Raw genomic sequence first — 22,200 nt, 5'->3', positions numbered from 1 at the left:
TTTTCAGATAAAGGTAGGTTCGGTTTCTATTATATACCTAATATCATACTGCATATATGGTAAGTGTATGTATTTGTGCTCCAAAACTTAATCGATTAGGAATGTTTTGAGAGATTTTAAAGATTTAAGCTACCAACATTTTTCTGCCCCACCGATTGAGGTGATTTTGATGTTATACTCACTTCTCATTTACAGTCAGTTCAATAAAATGATGAAATGCACTGCTCATTAAAACATTTCACTGAGCTAAACCCATGTATTATAAGAACCTATCTAATCTATCCAATCAATTAGTATCTAATCAGGCAGGTCCTTACACTACATACTATAGATCTTGATAGAGTTAAAGGAAAGTTTACTGTCAGAGTGTAACATGTATGCTGAAAGTTAAGCTACGTACACACGTCCAGTGGTTCTCGCCAGGTATTTGGCTCTGGCGTGTGTACAGCTCCCGTCGTCCATCGTCTGAACGACCGTCCTGGCGGATCCACGGACGATGGACGACGAACGATTGTAATGGAAGGGATGGGGGAGAGCACGCAGCAAGGTGCCGCTCCGTCGGTCCCCCCCTCCCCTCTCCATAGAGCAGAACGGTGCTGTATGAACAGCAATAGTTCATGCATCGTGCAGTCCTTTACAATAATTGCACGTGTGTATGCAGCTTAGCTCCTGACTATCTGGTATGACTTTTCTGGGACTCTTCTTTTCTCAGTCAGATACAAAAGTCCCAAAAATGTATCACATTGATATATATTCTATTGCTGATATATTATAAATGAACACCATGAAAGGTGCTTGTTTAGCAAATTTGTTAAAATAACAATGCAATGTGTTTCTTATAAAATCTGGGACTTTCTCCCTCAAGTCTAAAGTCTAAAGTTCAAACATATACTTTATATATGTATTTTCTTCTCCCTGTGCTCATTAAATGACCTCGTTTAGGCTGTTTAGACTCACCTGTGGTTATGTCATGGTTGATCCCATCTACAGATATTGTTGCATTAGCAATGGGATTTCCTTGATGGTCCCTGACAATACCCTTCACTCCACGATGCACCTGGAAAACAGATAAAATTGGTGTCTGTGGCAATGTCCACTATTAACTGCCTAGAGAAAAACTCCAGGCAAATTGATTCAAACACCCTGTAGTGTTATTCATATATATATATATATATATATATATATATATATATACTTTCAAAGTTACTACCCCAAAATATTTAGGGGTAAGATTAGCCAGTAAGATTACAAGAAATATGTTTTCATACGTGTGCGGCAACACAAATGAAACCTCAAATTATGTTTACTCTGAATTGATGGGCAGATTGGGAATACTAATAAGGGATTAAAGAAGGAAAAAAAAACTTAGGTGGGGTTTTTATTTTAACATTGGTCCCTAAGACATGACTAAGACATATCAACTAACTTTATGATCATGATCCTTGTTGGGAAATAGAGAAACAGATCCGACAACTCTGGTTCCAATACAAACCACACCTATAAATAGTCAAAGCATTTCCTATGGTTGCTTTTATTAAAGGAAACCAAAAAATAGGCAGATATATTATTAACAATCAGTATCCCCCAAACTTAAAGTAGAACTAAACATAGAACATAAAAATTGAAAGCAGGTTCAGGCTTTTTTGTTGTAGAATGAACAGGTGATGTTCCTTCTGCAGTAAAAAAAGAAACCTACCCGCCTGTTTGCAGGTAGATCATTACGGATACCAGTGTTTTTACCTTATCCTCTTACAGGTCCAGGATCTTCAGACTTTTGGACTGGCTGAGCTGGAACTCCCATGCATGTGCAGAATAGTTATTTATTCTCGGCAGCCAGTTATGCCGGAATCTCACAATGAGCTGCGCATGAGCAACTTCAGTATACTCTATAGAGAAGATTGTGAAAAAGATTGTTTTATTGCAGAATGGATATCACTTGTCCTTTCTGCAATAAATAACCTATCTGCTTACAATTTTTGTTGGTGTAAGTTCAGTTCTATTTTAGGGAAGGGAGTGCCAAGAGGGAGGATCTGCTTGCTATCATCAACAGATAGGCAACAGGTAGGGAAAAGAAAAACAATGCTAGAAATGACACGATCAGATAATGCTTCTCTGAACACACCTACATAACACTGTGTCTAAATTTTTAGGTGGTTTAAGAAAAAGTAGAATACTGCACATTGAAACAGAAAGATGTTTTCAAATTAATAAATTACAAAGCACATCAATTAGCATGTAGCATGGTTGGTGATTATATATATGACATGATATCCACCATTAACAAAAGTGGAATTTACCCAATTTTCTAATACAGAAAGTTATGAGAATGTGATGAATTTTTTTGAACAACAAGACTTAATAGTCCGATCTCATATATTAATACTGCCAGCATCCCAGCAAGACAAAAACAGGCAACCAACTATGTAGGTGGGACTTTTAAAGCAGTTCACATACACTCTAGATACGTTTTTAAAAACAACAATTTTTATTAAACTAACAGGTGTAAAAACATATTTTAGTCAACATATATAAAAACAGACCTAGATTCACATCCTCTAGAACAATGTAGTGGGTATGTTTTTCATAGAACCAACATTAAAAGATTTTTCAATAAGACAGAGGTTCAGACTTATGATATTGTTACGGATCTTTTGACAATCCAATCCTCTGGAGCCACGGGCTGCCGGCCGGCATTAAAGGCCGGAGTTTGCCGACCCCTGTTCTAGGGGACGTGAATCTAGACCTGTTTTTATATATGTTGACTAAAATATGTTTTTACACATGACAGCATAATAAAAACTGTTGATTTTAAAAACGTATCTAGAGTGTATGTGAACTGCCTTAAAAGTCGCAACTACTTGGTTGCCTGTTAATGTGATGAATTTTACTTTGAAAGTACACACTGGAAAAAGCAATCTTTCATTTTTCCCCTCCCAAAAAGGTAATACAAGAATTGTCAAACACGAGCATTACTTTAATCATACAAAAATACCTGCTTACTACCTGCTTAATGTAGTTCACCAGAGAGTCCTTGTTTTCTTCCCAGTAATTCTTTAGTAGTTCTTCAGGAGGAAACTTGTCACAGCTCAGCTCTACAGTTATCTCAAAACAGTTACTGCTCAAGTAATTGAAATCCTGCATACCTGGAATTCAAGCACATTGTTCCATGGTGTTTACTGAGAGACTTTATAGAAACCCCATTCATGAACGGAACATGTAATATGTAACACGTGTTTATTATTTTATTCTGTATGCCCTAGACACTAAATATAACTTCTGATGGTCCCATATAATAAATCAGGAAAGTTGCTGTGTGTAGAGGTCCACAGGTGGAGAACACCAGACATTACACAATGTCATCAATTTTACTCCTCTCTGCACCCCAAATATGTCTGCAGTGAGAACTGCTAATCAACACATCATCGCTTCCACATTCCTTTACTCAAACAAAAAGAAAACATTTCCAGATGGTCACTGCACTTGTATATACAATCACTTGGGAGAAAAGGTGGAAGAAAAAGAACTGTTGCTCAATGTTCACAGCATCCAGTTAAACATCTGTCTAATGTATTATTGAATGCTCTGGAAAATACCCTTTTTTCCATGTTTTTTATCTGAAATCCAATAGGAAACGTTTACTTTGTGTTAGTAAAAAATGTACCCTGAAGGGATTACAATGAATGAGCAAGAAATCTATTTGAATCATCATCAAGCATTACCATTGAACTCCAATTTAAAAGGCATGTGCATTCCTACTTAAGTATACATGTGCTCTGTGTATTTTTTATTTTAGATTGCCACAATAATTCATGATGAAAATTTACTTCTGTACAAACACTTCCTGTAATAAAGACCAATCATTGCTAATTTCTCTCTTTGTACAGGTTGATTGGTCTTGTATCAGCCCCCACCCCTGATCCTGACAGCCTGACCTGGATTGGCCTATGTGTTTTCTATCATACCTCTGGTCTCTGCACAGGCTATATGCAGTACAGCGATGATGGCTACTTTTACTAAATGTGCTTGCATAGACATTTCATTAATTTAAATTTATGGTCCTTGGGAGATATATTTAAAATAAAATGTTTATGTCTGGAGTTAGGCTTTAATGTAAGGATGAATTTTCTTTTTTACTATTATCCATTGAAGAAGGTCGGTGTCTATATGCACAAGAAAAAAGAGCCAGATTTTCCCTGAAATTACCTGGCCACTTTTGTTTGGGTGCCAAATGTTCTGTGTTTACAGGTTCTAGTTGTAAAAAAAAGAAATTTCGTGGTGCTTCTGACCATTGTCAAGTCACTGCTGAATGATGGAGCAAATGTAGCACACTGAGCAACATGAAATAGGTAAGTAATAGTGCTGAACATTTTTTGCAACATTTAGGCCATGGTTATGACAGGAGGAATAGGAATGCCAATGGAACAACACTCTGGATACACTTCTCCATTCAGAGCCCATGTGGATGCAGCCTAACAGTTGTGCACATGTGGAAATATTAAAAACATATGTTACACCATGTCTCTAATGTACTACAAAAGATCTCAGACTTTGCGTCCCAACATTTCCAACATGGTGCATTAGAACATACTGTTAAGATTTTATACACCACAAGCTTCTAAAGGAGTTAGTGTTACAAATAATTGCATGTTTAGTGAATTAGATCAGATTCTAACAAGGTTTACAGGTTAAGGTGACCAAATGTGCTCACATTCAATCTAAACAGCAATATATCTTGTTTGTTTAGATTATAATTGTTTATTCTTTATACTACTATTCATATTACATAAAAAACCTGCAAGAGAAGCTTACCTCCAGGAACACTGTACCAAGCAGCACCATTTGTTGTTCCATCCACAAAACTGCTTTCATCATCATTCCTGCGACATGGTGGTCGGTTTGCGTCAGACATGGCTGGGTTTAAAGAAGAGTATGCACGTGCCATGCTCTGGAAAATGTTGTCATCAGGGCAAGCGCTGTATTCATGTGCACTGCCTACAGGAAATCAATAAAAATACTAGTCTCCAAGGTCTAAAGTCAAAGTCAAAAACACTTCATGTCAATAAAATGGGATTAGTGGGGTAATGTTTATGAAGCTTATATCATTTAGTGCTGGCGAGAAGAAATGTGTTTTATAAAAAGCAGATCATAACATTACAATGATATATTTCTTTTTTCAAAAGCCAACACCTCATCAAATGGATTGTAATAGTATAGAAAAGTCCAGTACAACAGAGGTGAGTATTATAACAAGGGGTAAAGGTAATATAAGGGGCAAATATTGTTGAGGTTATGGGTAAGATAAATGTTAGAGGCTCCTTAGTGTATGGCAACACTTATAAATTCATAAAATGACCACATCTAATGCAAGGACTAGCAGATGTGCCACTTTTAACTTTATTTGTTATTTCTGGAGCCAGTAGTGACTAGTCCAGGGTATCTGTGTGCCTGGTGCAGGTCCTTTGCAGAAAAGCTGCAGTAGTATAGTTATACATGCTAAATGCTACTGGAATACTCATTAGATAGCTAGAACCATAGATAAGGCAATAAGTCATCAAGCCCTTGACCTGGAACAGTAGAGACACCCAGCTTCCAACTGAAGAAATCTCAGAAAGCAAGAAATTTTATTGAGCTTCCAAAAAACAAGCAGCATTCTTTTTCCTTTAAGTGTAGAAAGGTTTCCAAGTCATGATGCTTCAGGGGCCCCAAGGTGCTTTGCAAACAGTTTATTAGTGCTGCGGTCTGGGGAGTTTGCTGTTTGGAGCTGTCCATAAAGTGACAATTATTTTATTATTATTTTTTTTTTTTTAGTGTTGAAAATACTTGGCTTCCCTTTGCTGTGCAGCTGGATTCATATTACTCATTTGTTTTGCAGGTGTGCGATTCACTAAAATATGGAAATGGAACCTTTTGTTTGCCAAGACAGAACTTAGAAGAAAACAATGTACCTAGCCAATTAATTATCCTATTATGAAAGACTATGCTGAGAAATAAATTCACAAACTGTAATACATCTGTCCATACTTATAGGAATTCCTAAAATTTATCCAATCCCTGAAGCCTATTAAGATGTGTGAAATTACAACTAACCAGATGTGTCTAAATGTTTTCACTGCACCAAAAATTAAATGTTAACTTTAGAATATATAAAAGAGTATAAAATATAGAAATCTCCAGTGCCAAAAAGTTACTACATCTATTCAGCCACTTACAAAAAAGGTGTATGAAGGGTAAATGTCTACTAAACAAGCAATTTACCTGCAAAGTGGCTGTTTGTTCTCTAAAAATATCTGAAATAAGTATCTGTATTTGAAATGTTTTAATTAAATAGACAAATACTGTATACAGATATTATAGAAAATAAAGTTATCTAGTAGTATACCAACACGAGCAATAAAGTTAGCAGTAAGTACAGGGCCCATATGTACTTAGTGTTTCTAATATTAATTTAAAAAAGTCTTTAAATTAGATGAAGGACTTAAAGGGTAATATTATAGGTATAGATAGATATATGGAGGAGGTATGACATTAAGCAACCTTTTTGTTACTTTTGTATATTTGGGGGTTGTATAAAAAGTTGTTTTTGCTATGTTGTATAACTCTTTTGCTCACGTCCTGAAAAAAATGGGCATTCCTGGGTGCTTCAATTCTTCCTGCTTTATTCTGCAGTTATAAAATCATCTCCTATGTATTGCAGCAGCACATGTGCCAGCCTAGGGTTACATTGATGTTCTTATTTATATTACAGAGTGGTGTATATTTTGTGTGAGAGCCCAGGGGAATTTACTCAGACCCCTGCACCTAATTCCTCAGTTTCTTTTATTGTGCTATTTATATTTTAGTTTAGAAGACTTACCACTGCGAGTTTTGTCATAAGGATAATTAGCAACAAGATCGCCTCCATGTAAGTTGGCAGAAAGAACAAATGGGATATCCATAATCCAATGAATAACAGCTTTGGTTTCAGGGGCAAGCTGGAAAAGACAAAGGTATGGAAAGTATATTGTTTAATCCATTTTTCACAAATCTTACTCAGTAAGCATAAATACTTCATTAAACTAGCCAGTGCAATGGTCTGTAATAGGAAAAGAGCAGGAGCCTTCATCATCCAATCAGATTGCAGTGTTATGCAATCAGCTGATGAGTGATCAATAAAAATACTGCACTATATTATATATAGCCCAAATAGAACGATACCTTGGTGTTTTGATCAACTGTCTTCTTCAGGTTCTGCAATAAGTGATTGTTGTTTCCCCCATCTTTTTCATTAATGTACACAATACGATCCAAATCAGGGAAGTTTCTATTCAGATCTATACCCTGGGCATTGCTGCGACCCACAAACCAGTCTTTAATATCGCCAGGCTTGTAAAAGAAAAGTTTAGAAAAAAGTTAGTTAAAATGCATACAAATATTTTACACATAAAAAGACACTAATTCCTAATCATCCTGCCTTCTCTAGTCTGTCCGAAATTACAATGAATTTAATGTCATAATCTAAACTTGATTGTATATATTCACCTAGGTTTCTAAACAAGAAACATTAATCATTTCCTTTTGTCTCATTTTTTAGACAGATCTTCAAAATAACCACTAGAGGGAGCAAGAGCACACTAATTTTCCATGAGCATACCATTACCTCCCTACACTTGTAATCAGAGTATTATGAAGACTGCTATTGCTTGCCCCATTCTGAAAATCCTAATTACCGAGCTGAGACTGACTACTGTTTCAGAGTATCATTTCTATAAAAAAAAAAAAAAAAAAAAAAAAAAAAGCTATAGAGAAGCTAACTGTAATTTTATTATGTAGTAGATTGAAAAAGTTATTTATATCTCAGTGTGAGTTTATTTTGGCCACATTTACCGTAGTTGAAATTTACAGCAGATTGTAACTTGCTTCAAGCTTTTTAAACTTACATATATTGCCAAGTATAGTCGAGTATAGTAACATAGTGACTGATCAGTGAAAGTACAATGCGTGGCTGGGAAGCGACATCCATAACAATCAGGTAAAAGAAAAGGTAATTATCTTTTTACAGGTTGGCTCAATGTAAACGTATTTCTCCAAGTGACAAGATCACTTTAACTGCAACCTTAGAAACATAGGTAAAACCCTGATAGCACGTAACTGTTTCCTGGTCTTATCCCATCAGTTTTAAAAAGGTGTTAGGTAAGTGGGCCAGTAGTCATGAGTCTAGGGCATCTATGGGGTTGCTGCTGATGTTTTGCAGTACTTAAATCTGACTGCTAGCAAACCTTCTCAACAGTCACTTTCTAGCCTAAGGCAGATGTGTGGTCTCAGAAGGAAATAGATATGTAGTTGGTTTCCTAGGTCATATCAAAAGCCCTGTACTGACCGCATCCTTCCTGCAGAATAATTCATTCTGAAAAATGTCAACAATCTATGGGGAAGATATTAAGTACTAAAATCCCTGAAAAATGTGTAGTAAAAAAGGTCAGATGGTGATTATAAATATTCAGATAGATGCCATGCATGAACCTTACCACAATTTAACACCAGGTAGCTTGGAATCCTTTCCTGTTTAGCTTCTTCAATTTTCACTTTAGATTCCTTGTTATGCTCTTTATATGTTATGTTATATAAGGACTGTTGTCACAATAAAATACTGTTTTTTTCTAGGGACTCTCTTCTTTTTAGAACACTTTCCATGCAATATGATCATGACATGCATACATAATTATTATTATGTTCTATATGAATATTAACAATGGATACTAATTAATTTATCTGAAGCTAGGTTCACGTAGTCATTGTGAGACCATATTACAAGAGTTAGTGGGAGTTACAGATGTTACTTGTTTTTACATTTTTTTATAAACAAATGAATTGTGTTAATTTTATGTGTAGTGTGTGTGTTTTGTAGTAAAACACATTATAATTATATAAGATCCTGTTGACATGGGATATTGCAGTGGCCTTATACTGCAAGGAGCGGCATAGCTGGATCTCATGGTAGATACCAACAACATCTGAAATAATATTACTGTGATTTTCTTAACAACCACAATGCAGAAGTTCAATAGCTAATAAATTTAGGTATTAATAATTGTAGTTATGTGCCTAAAACTTTCACTAGGGTCCAAGATTTCAATCCTTACAAACACATATTTCTACATGGGGTTTGTACGTTCTCCCCAACCATATATATATATATATATATATATATTACAAAAAGATGTGAATTTTATGTGGATTGGTCTCCCCTGATCATTGGGAACATGTGACTATGGTAATGAAATTGGATTGTAATCACCTCTGAAGTGCAACTAGTGATAAGATTTTATACTCTGCAACTTCTGTGTATGTTGGCACTATATAAAATAAGATAATATCATTTTTGTTTTTTATATTCAATTTAATATTCCTGCATATAGCACTCGGTGAGTCTTCTGATATTTACCAGATTGCCCACCTTCAACTTACACACATAAATCAATAACCAGGTAAAAAGTAATTTGTAGCTGTCTTCTGCTATATTACAGAACATTTGTTACCTCCAAAAATTTGACATCTTTCAATGACTTAAGAAATACACTAAACAAAGTGACCATGTACAATAACTACAAGTGACAGACAAAACACTGCACCACCCACCTGCTGTGCAGCTTTTTCAAACCCGTCAGGATTCATGGAAGGCATGATGTGTATGCGAGTGTTGTGGATCAGATTGATGATAGTTTCATTGCCTTTCTGATATTCATTGCAGAGGTATTGAGCCAAATAAATAAGAAGTTCTCTGCCCACGGCTTCATTTCCATGCATGTTTCCAACATACTTAAATTCAGGCTCACCTGCAAGAGTTAACATCATGTTAAATATAAAAAAAAAAAAAAATATATATATATATATATGGTAGTACAATATATACAATATAGTAATCATTAAATGTGTTATAAGATATTTGGGATGCATTTTTTTACACCACATGCAGTTATACTGTTACTATGTGATTCTTCATTCTGAACATTAAGGGACCCTATAAAACAATGGATAAAAGCTACTTGTAAAATACCTCCCTAGTCTTGTCACCTGAATCCAACTTGTACTTCCAGCATTTGAGGGTACGGAGGAGCATATGACTTACTTGCCTTTCTCCCATGTGGCCGCACTAGTGTTTGGTGATTGACCTCTTAGGCATGCCATGCTTTGCTCTCAAAGGCTCTCTTGATTGGCAGGGTAAGGCAAGTGTGCTGCCAGAATCCCCTGAAATATTTGTGTACAGTACTAAGTTCTGAAAGTCGAGCCCTACATAGCACTAAGCAAGCCCCTATTTGCATGTGAGAAAGTACAAGCCTGGAACAATGGCATTTTACTCTGGTGGCAAATCTGTGGTAAAGTCTGTGGGAACACTCAGTTTAGGAAACGTATTACTTTCCCTTGCATGATCAAGGTACCGATTCTCTTTACATTCAGGGAAAAAACCCACTTAACCATGTGCGGAGAGATTCCAGACAAGAAAAAAACTACATTTAATGTGTATAAGGACAATAGCTGAAATGTACAATTTTGTTCTTATCAGGTAGTTCAGCCTTGTCAAACTTTTTCTCCTTAATTTTCAGTTTTCATTGGTGGCCAGGGGAAGGACTGTCCCCTCACAGTGTTAGCGCGAATACCACTGCTTTAACAACTAAAAAGATCGTTAGACACAAGCAGCTGGCTCCAGCAAGTGGTGTTGGCTTCAGAACTATGCAGAACTATAAATGGGAAACCAATCAATAACAGCTTGGGAAACCCCTGAAAGCCTTTGGATGTTCCATGGAACCCTGATTAAGAATGGGTGGGGTAGATATTTGGGTGAGTCCATTCTAATGTACACCAGCCTTTTCTGGCCTGCCCTTTTTTGCTGGGTCATTACCCCACCTTTCAAATTATACCTGATCTGTACCTGAATTCTAAAGATGACACTGCACAAAACATTATTATTACACAGTATTTATATAGCGCCAACATATTATGCAGTGCTTTACAAAGTCCATAGTAATGTCACTAGCTGTCCCTCAAAGGGGCTCACAATCTAATGTTCTTACCATAGTCATATGTCTTTATTACAGTCTAAGGTCAATTTTGGGAAAAGCCATTTAACTTAACTGCATTTTATGGAATGTAGGAGGAAAACCACAAACACACACAGGGAGAACATACAAACTCCATGCAGATAATGTCCTTGCTGGAATTTGAACCTGGGACCTAGCGTTGCAAAGGCTTATACAAGACCAGAATATCACACAGACAGCCTTCTCTAAAAATGAAGAGGTTTTTATATTAGAGCTGAATCTTTTTAATCCTTTACTTACTGAAATATTTTCATGTTTTGCCTTCACAGCACTAAATAATAAAGTAAGCGTTTTGTTATCTGTTTCCAAATCTGCAGATCTCCTTTCTTTTTGTACAAAACAACAGAACGTAAAAGATAGTTCCCTAGAATTCTAGGGCTGCATTCCCAGCTGTATAATAAAAAGTTTGCTGTCTGATTATAAATGTAATGAGTCTTTTGACTATTATTTCAACATCCTCCCTAACAAATCCTTTATAATAGCTACAGTATCCTGGTAAAGCACATTCAACCCAAATTGTTAAAGCAATCATGTTGATTAGTTTATAAACATTGAAACTGAACAATATTCCACCTACACCAGCGTTACACTGTAATGTATGGATGGTGAGAAATATAACCTGCCATCTATTGGTTCATGTATTTTGGGTGTCAGAGGTCACACCTGACAGACCATCCCATTGGTTGAATCTAGAGATAAGAGAATGGAATGGAATGCAGTGTGCAAGCACATTTGACACAGAAAAAATGGTATTCTGTGCACTACTTTGCTTCTATATACTAGGAGTTTTCCTTGTTCAATTTCGGATTTATTTGAGCTTTAAGTCAGCACCTTGAGGGAACAGTAATTCTGTAGCTCACAAGTATTTCTCAGACAAACGTGTTAAAAAGCTTTTATTATAAGTGAGACTTTACACTGTTTTTCGGCAAATGCTGATGAAGGTAGAACTGTGTTTAACAGAGAATACAATTTCCATGTAGAAAGCAAATTAGCCAAAACATTAATACCATAGACAGGTGAAGTGCATATGTGATTAGGTTAATTAATTATTATGTGATTATCTCCCTATAATGGTGCCTGTGAAGGGTTAGGATATATTAGGCAGCTGGTAAACAGTTAGACCTAGAAGGTAATGTGTTAGGACACATATGACAAGACAAATGAGCAAAAGTGCAAAGATGGGAGTGACCTGAACAAGGGTCAGACTGTAATGGCTATTTGAGCTACTAGAACATATTCAAAATGGCTTTTTCCCGGGGAGGTTAGTACCTAACAAATGTGATCCAAAGAAGGGCAACTGGTACACTGGCAACATAGTTTTTTAAATGCCCAAGGTAAATCTACTGATAAATGTGCTCCTGCAGCACAAAAAAAAAAAAGGTTATTGCTGGTCACAAGAAAAATGTGCCAAAAGATGCAGCTAGCTGTATTGCCCACAAGCTGCATAGCCCAATGCCAATGTAGTGCCCATGTGGACCCCTATCTACCAACAAACGTTCCTACAATGGGCAATTGTGCATGAAATGGGCAATGAAAAAATGTTAGAAGGTAGCTGGTCTGGTGATCAAGCTTTCTTTTAGATCATGAGGATGGCCATGTGTGTGTGCATCGTTTACTTAAGGGAGAGATGGCAGCAGGACGTACTATGAGAAGACGGCAGACAGGCAAAGGCAGTATTATGTCAGGTGCCACGGGACACCTTTAGAGGTCTTGTGGAGTCCATGTATTGATGGATCAAAGTTGTTTTTGCAGCACGGGTTCTATATATTATTAGGCAGGTGGTTTTAATGTTTTGGCCAATTAGTGTATAGACATATAGCTTATAGATAGGTGAGTTTTAGTTTATTCAGAATATAGTGATAGAATGGGTGACTTTAGGTTTAGGTCATTTGTACCAACAAATCAATGTGCACATCTGGAACAAATTTACTGTATTAGGTGTAATATCCTTTTGACCTCTTCCTACATGAAACTCAAGCTGTGGTGTATTTCCAAAGTGGTTTTCAGTGTTGGTTCCCCCTTTGCTTTATGATTTACACAAGCAGGAGGACTGTCTCACCTCATACTACATGCAGCTTTATGTATTTAGCAGCCATGACAATGGGGTGTGATTGAATCTCAGGTAACTGGGATTTGCTGTCATGGTGTCTAAAGATAACAGAAGTCACCGGGTGATTCAAACCTTTGTTTTGGAGAAGCTAAAATCTCTGCCAGGTTTAATGTTGCTGCCCTTGCAGAGGGGTCTTCACCTTAATTGTCAGAATGACCATTGTTACTGAGAGGATATAATTTAAGAAACATAAAAGTAATATTCTGTTTCCTCAGAATAGGCAGAGGGATTATAATAATCATCTCAAGGAAAAGATTTTGAAATGTTTGAAGTAGAAGCCAAGTAATTTAGTATAGATGTAATCACACAATGCCTAATAAGAACCCCATTTGTTAATCCTTATAATATACTCATGACATTAGTAAATCATCTGTAACCAGTGCCAAGTTTCACTTTTTAATATATCTCTTCATGTTGCTCTCCATGTCAGCCTTCATTGCATTAATATTTCTCTGTGCCATCCTGAGCTGAGGTGCAGATACAGCAGAGAGGTACAGGAATGTGGAAGACATTCTTTCCTATTTACTTGAAATGTTTGTTTTTGAGGTGGGTGGGTATTTACTACAGCTTCTAATGGAGTAACTGTATAGCTCACGATAAATATATCAGGATGAGACCTGGTATTATGCAATAAAAATATGCCCTCATCCGTATATACAGACAGTGCAAAACCCACCAGACATCCACATAGCTGACCTAAAGGGGCTCTATCAGATCCTTTAAGTGTATGCCATAGGAAAATAAAAAGTAAGGCATGCACATTTCTCATTTTATATGGGGACATATCCACACATATGCAACCAAGACTGAACCCTCGCTATTGCTGCCCACTGTAACTGTCCCAATTTATAGGCAATTATTAGTTAGGCTAGGTACACACGTGCAATGGTTCTCGTCTGATAATCGGCTCAGGGCTGATATCGGATGAGTATCTTGCGTGTGCACAGTGCTCATCGTCTGACCATCCTGGCGGATAGACGTTGAACGATTGTAATGGAAGTGAGGGGGGAGAGAGGGAAGTGGGGTGCTGCTCCGTCATTCTCCCCCTCCCCTCTCCATAGAGCAGAATGGTGCAGCACTTGTTGATGCATCGTGCAGTCCTTTGTTGTGGAAAGGATTGTGAAAGATCCATTCTAATGAAAATTATTGCAGGTATGTACATAGCTTTAGTTGTTACTAATGCCACACAATGCCCACATCTATCAGAGTTCGGTAGTGTTTAGTAGAAGGGTCAGCCCACATGCCTCTAGTACCCCTTCCCCGTCCTGCCATGTGCTCATGTTCACCTACCTGTAGGTCTTCCCTACTGGCAACCATTATATGGGTCTGCAAAAGTATGCTATTTAACTCAAATCCGTGGACAGTTCCAATGAATCTGGGACTGTTGGGAAGTACAGGAGGTGTGAACAGGAAACAGGGCAACTGTATATTTCTGACATCAATAGGTTTCTGCACTTATAAAACGGATACAACAGAATGTTCCCAATGGTATATGATATATTATACAGGCAGAATGGGAGCAAATAAAAGTTAATTGTTATTGTTGTCATTAAAAAATGTGTCAGTGGTTAGAGCACCATCTCCAAGTTTATGGGCATATATGAAAGAAGTTAAACACCTTCTGTTATGTTTGGGTATTGTACCTGCTGTACAAGGTATGTAAGATGTAAGAATAAGTTCTGCATTTCTCTAGCAGAGAACCTTTTTAAGAAAGCATTCCTTGGTACTGATCACATTTTAGAACTTGCTCTGGCAATTAGGCAGTGTAAGGAGAGCATTACAATTCTCTGGTATACTTTGAAGGACAAATAATAGGGATGTGTAATTTCACTCCATTCATTATCGTATCCCATTATATGTGGTTTATCCAAATACTTTTAATGAATTCAGAATGTAAACTGTTCTAGCCAATTACTAAAGGAAATATTTTATAAACAGATCTTTCATCCAAATGACCATCAGTTGTTTCTTGACCCTTTCTAAAAGTACACCACGGTGACACTTTCAATGTCATGGTATAAAGAATGCAGCAGGAAAAGTAGAAACACCCAATATGGAAAAGGACCATCAAAACTGCTAATTGGAAAGCAACAAAGCCAGGAAACAAGGCAGGAAGGTCTCACCACAGAAATTATCAAGAGATACAAGATGACAAAGTAAACATCATTTTAGGGTGGACTGGTACTACCTTTTGACAAACAACTGAGGATTATAACTTAAAGCAGACCTGTCACCAAAATTTTTACTTTACATAAAAGGGTAGACAAAAAAAAGAATAAATCCATTCTCCTACTGTCTTCATCGCTGTGGCAATCAAGAAAGAATGGGAGTGCAGCACGTAATACCAACATCATGCATTCAAGAAGGCTACAGGCTGCTCCTTCTGCACATGCATGAGACTGGGATATTTTAATAGATTGGGCCTAATTTATTAAAGCTCTCAAAGGCTGTGAAGGATAGACTTTCATCAGTGAAGCTGCAAAATCCAGAAAACCTGGAATGGATTTGGTCCAGGATTCAAAACATTTGCTTGCAAATAGCAAATGATTTTAAGAAATCCATTCCAGGTTTTCTGGATCACTCAGCTTCACTGATGAAAGTGTATCCTCTCCAGCCTTGGAAAGCTTTATTAAATCAGGCCCATTGAGGGGAAAAATGCAGATACTGCACATGCATGAGGTTGGCACTTTTTTCTCCCCCTTTACAGCAGGCTGTGCAGTGCGAGATCAGGTGACGTAGCTAGGAAGAAGATGGCGGCACCCGGTGCTTCTTCCTGTGCTGGTAAGAAGATGTATACCAGGACAGTGCTTCTTCCTGTGCTGGTAAGAAGATGTATACCAAAAATGCAGATACTGCACCTGCATGAGGTTGGCACTTTTTTCTCCCCCTTTACAGCAGGCTGTGCAGTGCGAGATCAGGTGACGTAGCTAGGAAGAAGATGGCGGCACCCGGTGCTTCTTCCTGTGCTGGTAAGAAGATGTATACCAGGACAGTGCGGGACCCAATCGAAGACATCTCCAGCGGTATAGAGGAATCCAAGGATAGGTAGGTAAGTGAAGTTTTTTATTTTCAGTTTAGTTCCACTTTAAGTGCAGACAAAGCATATTGCTTTAGTTTTGGGTAGCATAGAGCAGGGTTGGGAATACATATTCAATGCTATCTGAGCATTTGTTCTGAACATTTTTTAATATTTTGTCCTGGTGACCACACAAAAAAATTAAGGGACCCTCTTAGGACACAGGCAGCATTAAAAGAAACCTTATCAGAGAATCTATTCCTACCCATTCTACAAAAACAGGCTTTCACCTGTTTGAGTCTTTTGCAGAAAAGAATGGGAAAAAATCTTTCGAATTCAGACAAAGAAAACAATTCAAAGATTACAAACATTAACCCATTCCACACTATACAAAACTGGATAATATTTGGGCTTTTATTATCAGGAATTAAACATTAAATTAAATTGGGCTTATTCAAAAGAATTAACATTCAATATACTTTGAGCATCATAAAACTTTAGATAGATAGATGGATAGATAGATAGATAGATAGATAGATAGATAGATAGATAGATCGTTTCATTTGAAATTATCAGGTTACCAGCACAATAAGCTTGGAGCCATTTCATGTAGTCAGCATGGACAATTGATTTCCACACACGTACTGAGCAGGAGGCAGAAGATTGTTCTGCTGACGCAGTTGGTGGATGTGAGTAGGCGTATAATAGGAACTGCTCCTGGCAAACAATGGTGCTGTGTATGTACTCTTATCAGGGCATAAGAAAGACAACAGCTGGCCTTTTAGAGCAGGTAAACATATTAAAGGTAAATAGTACGTACAGGGTCTTCTTGTATGATTAAGAGCTATTTTTCCATGCGGGCAAAGGAAAAACATTCATGACAGTCATCACTAATGTTCCTTCCATCATGGCTCATTTCCCTGGGGACACATCTTATGCAGAATATCAATTATTCAGTAAGTCTCTGATAAGTGAAATTACCAAGGCAACAACACCCATCATCAAAGTTAAATGAGATGAAAAATGAAGAGGAAAAAGCTTGGTTATAGTTAGGGCAGTGCTGGAGTAAAGGAAAATTAAGGAATATATGTGTACTCATTTTTGCAAAAATGTCTCAAATTTTTTATTGTAATACGTGCAGATGTATTTTCTGTATACAGAGATTCTATCTCCATTGCTGTTGGGTGTAAAGCACATCTGCCACAAATCTGAAAAATTATAATGAGCACCCTAGATGTTCCTTTTGTAAAAGAAAATGTTTCAAAACAATTTTTAAATAGATATCTGAAATAAATAAAAGCAGCTATATGTACATCTAAAATGAATCTATTACTTTGATCTGAATCCATTCTAGAGCCTCATATCTTCTTTGTTCTTTATTTAGATGGGTAATTCTCTAATTAGCAGAGTTTGGAGCCAGGAGAGGACAGAGCTAATATGTGACTTTCACAGCAAAAGTCAAGATTTGCATAAAACTTCACCAACCTTTTCCCATCAAATGCTTGGTTGACATTGCTCAGGTTTGTAACATGTAATTTAAACACAGTTAGTGATACATGTGAAAGTTCCTCTGGGTACTTTTACCTACAAGGCCAGGAAAGTCTGACCTATCCATTAGAATGATATAATCTTTTGTTGGTGGATTTCTGTCTTTATTTACCGTCCAATTACCTACATGTACTTTCCTCCAGCTACAATACTCCTGAAATGTTGGGTTTACAATCACTGGACAACATCAAGGGGCATGTTTATAAAGTAACAAATGTGAAATACATCAAGCATTATCCCCAGATTAACTCATCATTTTAATTTAAAACCCATGCACCAGGATGAATAACCTGCTGTGAAAGCTTAGTGAATGTCACATCCACTGCTTGATAAAAGTACCCTCTAATTTGACCATACCTACAAATGCCATTTATTATCTAATAATGTCAGTCAAACCTAGATTAAAGGGCATAATGTCAAAACAAGGACTTAGGGAGCCCAAAACATAGGGAGATCAGTGTCATCGTATTACTTTTTTTTTTTAAAGTCCTCAAGAAATTAGGAACTGATAATAGACTCCATATCAAATTAACTTATTTTTAATATGATGTGATAAAAATCTAAGATCACATTAGTATGAATACACATTTCCACAATCTGGTGCATTAAATGCATAAATTATATGAACATTTCTGTACACAAAATATATGATAAGATCTGCTTAATCGTCAATACGTCTGAAACTGCAAGGATGTGATATAAATGAAATTGGATAACAGCACTGCTAACTACAAAGTCGTCCAGGCTTTCAGACACTTTTTTTTTATCTTGTGCTTTTTTACATTTGGCCTATTCTTTAAGCAATCGGTGGTTTCTTTTTCCTATTTGTGGACGCTTGCACTTCTTCCAAGAGCCAACCCACTGATTGCAGCACGGTGGATGGATCTTGAGAGGCGTAGTAAGGCAGATTGCCATAAATAGTACCCTGCTGACTCTTCTCAACAGCCATGGTCTGTCTGCATTTCATAGCGAAGCAAAGAGACCCAGTGCCCACTAGTAATATCTAAGAGTCTTTAATAAGTTATTTAATGAATACAGAAAGCATGTTGATAAGATGGAGATGAAGAAGCAGTAAACAACATATATTAGTACATAAAACTTCAGCTTTCAAAATGGTTTCTGGAATTCTACACAGTATCATGTAAAATAAGTCAGCATTGAAAACAATAAAACCTCATTATACTTTATACTGTGAAAATTATAAATAAAAGGATTAGGCTTGTCACACAGTCAGCAAAGAGCATATTCATATACTATCTGTTATTCTTTATCTGTAATGCCTTATTAAATTAATCTGGCAGTGAACATTTGTGGTATTGTGATATTGCCTGCACAGGGAAGGGCTTAGATCTCCTGAGAATATACTTCTCTATGGCAATGCTCTCACTGCTCCCTGATTTCTCCCATAATGGGAAGCTTCTCATTGGTAACACTAACACTGAATAATGAGAGTGGAATATCAACAATCCAAAATTATCTGCACTGCATCACTGTAACTGTATCAACCGTATAATCTACAAAACAAACACATATAATCAGCGGTATTGTTCTGAAGAGTTAATAAAAAAAAGGCTTTACTAAAAGGATAAAATCTCAACACAAAAAAATGAAATAGGGTCAGTTTTATTTTTGAAATTATATTTTGTACAATTTTATTGTACATTTGCGTTATGACAGATGAGCAATCCAGCAAAATATAGTATTAGGGATCATATTTAAACTATTATTGAAAAAAAGAGTCTCTTTTTCCTTTTTTTACACTCCTGCAAGCGTAAAAATTCTCTGACAGCTCTGTTTTAGCTTTTATTAACTGAGCTGTGAACTATAACAAATTTTCTCCATTTTACTACAAAATATGATAATGCCTACTAAGCATTTACGCTGAAATGAATTTTCATTGAAAAACTGATGTTTATGTTTAATGCAAGTAGGTGTAAAGGCTCCGTGCAGGGGTCAAACGTCAATTGCCCATGTCCATGAATTGACTGATCCTCTACATTCCAGCAATGTACTGAATAGGTTGCACTCAACTGACCATGGTAAAAGTGCCATAGCCAACGAAAAATCTGCCCTTATAAAAGTGACAATCAGACTGAAAAAAATAGGGAACAAACAAGTGTCCCTCTATATTATACATGTTCTTCATACATTTAGCCCAGTGTCTACTGTATAGGAAGAACCACCTGCTATACTTTATTGTTACTGTCCATGTAGATGTGGCTTCATGAACTTTAGGGAAAGAACTCTGCACAAATGCACGTTATAAAATGTTTTCCTATAAATGGTGTGGAATATTTAAAATTCTCAGAAATCAAAGCTTAGTATTTAGTATATTAAACTGATTGCATAATAAATATTTTATATTTGTATATACAAATAGATCTCTATGTGTATGTTGCCAAGGGAATGACTGAAGAAAAAGGTACTAATCTGAATCTTACATACTGGTAAAGAAAGTTTTTGCAAGTCAGCGTATCACCCTCATTCACAATACAGTATTGAATTTGTTTAAGTCATAAAGCAATAGGCAGAAATCAAAGTCTTCATTACTTGTAGAAGAAGTAAATTCTTGTAAAGAAGAGAAGAGGCCCAGAGGCCCATTAGGAAATGGAAGACAGATGTGTTGGATGGGGACAGGGGAGTTCTCTTCTCCGCTATCACCACCCTTGTAGCTGGAAAGCTGCTTCTGCTCTGTTACGGCCCCCACAGCTTTCCTGCAGTGACAGAGGCAGGAATTAGGTTAGAAGTGGCACACAGTGAGGTATATTTCTACCAGTGTTCCCCTTTTTTTAAAAATAAAACTATGGTTAGTGTTCCTGTTTGTACGAGGATCAAGGCCAGTTATTTTTAAGGGGTTTGTTGTAATGTAGAAGTATATATTAGAGTAGGCATAACACTGAGGCAAGAAAATGTGTCTGCACAGAACTTATTAGATGTTTACAGGGTAAAAATAATCAGATACAACTTGTCATCTTCCATTAAATAATACTTGTCAGGTCGTTCCGCCAGACAATTTTGGTGGTCCACGGCTCTGTCCCTCGTATGGACACAACCCGTCCACCCAGGCTCACCCTGCTTGCTAAACATCCTGGGGGTACAGTAACGCAGGGCTGTGGAAGTTTCTTCCCCTTTGAGTGGCACACAGCTCCCCGCGCATTCACGGTCCAGATTTTGTAGATTTAGTGGTCCGTGAGGTCCAAAAGGTGGGTGACCACTGATCTATGTCAGTGCATATCATCAGAGAACCTGATCAGGCACCAGGGAATCGTGCTAGCTATAAGATCTGGCCTACCACATACAGCCTACATTCAGCTGCTCCTATAACTATGTGAGCTGTTTATTATTGTATTCTTTTTGCCTTTTTATATGTATTCCATAAACACTTCCATTTGCATGACATGTCTGACATGATAACACAAGTGTTATGGGCTGTGTGCTTTGTACAGTGCTGCATAGAACACATATACAAACATTATGTGGCTGCTTGATCAGAGCTTAGCATGGATCACAGGGTGACAGCAGATGGTCAGTATCCTTGTAGCAGCAGGACTGAACACATTACTGTATCCAAGAACAGCAACCAGAGCCAACCGAACAACCAATCAAATCATCCGCCAGCTAATCCTCTCTGTCACCATGGCAACATCTCACAGACAAATCTTTCATGTCTGCATCAAGTGACCAGACAAGAATTTTCACCCACACCGCTGCCTTTTCACATACCTTTTGGGAAAACAGCAGGCTTGTTATTTCTACTTCTCCTAATCTAAAATAATCTTCAAATATGAAGCAATGGTAACAATTACAGAAGGTGATGTGAAAAAGCCTATTCTCACATTATTGCAATAAATTATTCTAATTTTTTTATATTTTCTTGTGTTATTTTCTGTGTGTTGTAGGTGAATCTAATCATTTTGGCCATAATGTGATTTTACATTTTTGCTAGGGTTAACACTTTCTGGAGGTCAGAGCCCATTGACCCACAAAAGAAAAAAATGATGATGATGAGATTGGAGGGAGACAGAACAAAACACCCCACAGTTGATTCTTGCTTAAAGAGGAACTAAACTCAAAAATGCCTAAAACAAAAAAAAATCCACTTACCTTTAATCCCAACAGCGCAGTCAATGGGTCCAGGGGTCTCTTCAATCGGGTCCCGCGTCGTCCCGGCATCCGTCTCCAAGCCGGTGCACGGGGCAGCGCCATCTGTGCCTCTTCTTCCTGGTTCTGATTCCTACATCACCCGACCCAGGCACGAGATTACATAGGTTGGAAAAAAATCTTGCTGATCTCATTGCGCATGTGCAAAATTGGCAAATGTTTCTCTACTAACAAAAGACTTGGGCATGAAAGAAGGAGCACCCAAGAGCCTCCTGAAATGCGTGACGTAGGTATCCTGGGAGGCTTTGCGCTCCCATTCAGTCTAAACCTTGCATAAAAGGGTTGTCTAC

General features: G+C 37.2%; 1 protein-coding gene across 1 annotated transcript in view; it reads right to left on the bottom strand.

The window, feature by feature from the left end:
* Positions 1 to 22,200, bottom strand: part of CPE (carboxypeptidase E) — a 43,147-nt gene that overhangs the window by 5,522 nt on the left and 15,425 nt on the right. Inside the window, exons 2-7 of the mRNA XM_072406014.1 lie at positions 9,616 to 9,812; positions 7,195 to 7,362; positions 6,854 to 6,971; positions 4,810 to 4,992; positions 3,004 to 3,143; positions 958 to 1,057 (exon numbers count right to left, since the gene is read on the bottom strand). Coding sequence (XP_072262115.1) covers positions 958 to 1,057; positions 3,004 to 3,143; positions 4,810 to 4,992; positions 6,854 to 6,971; positions 7,195 to 7,362; positions 9,616 to 9,812 — 906 coding nt within the window. The remainder of the gene's footprint in view (positions 1 to 957; positions 1,058 to 3,003; positions 3,144 to 4,809; positions 4,993 to 6,853; positions 6,972 to 7,194; positions 7,363 to 9,615; positions 9,813 to 22,200) is intronic.

Source organism: Pyxicephalus adspersus, chromosome 3 (assembly GCF_032062135.1).
Source record: "Pyxicephalus adspersus chromosome 3, UCB_Pads_2.0, whole genome shotgun sequence".
NCBI classification, from domain to species: domain Eukaryota; kingdom Metazoa; phylum Chordata; class Amphibia; order Anura; family Pyxicephalidae; genus Pyxicephalus; species Pyxicephalus adspersus.
The sequence above is the reverse complement of the archived record's forward strand: the minus strand, read 5'-3'. Positions and strand labels throughout refer to the sequence as shown.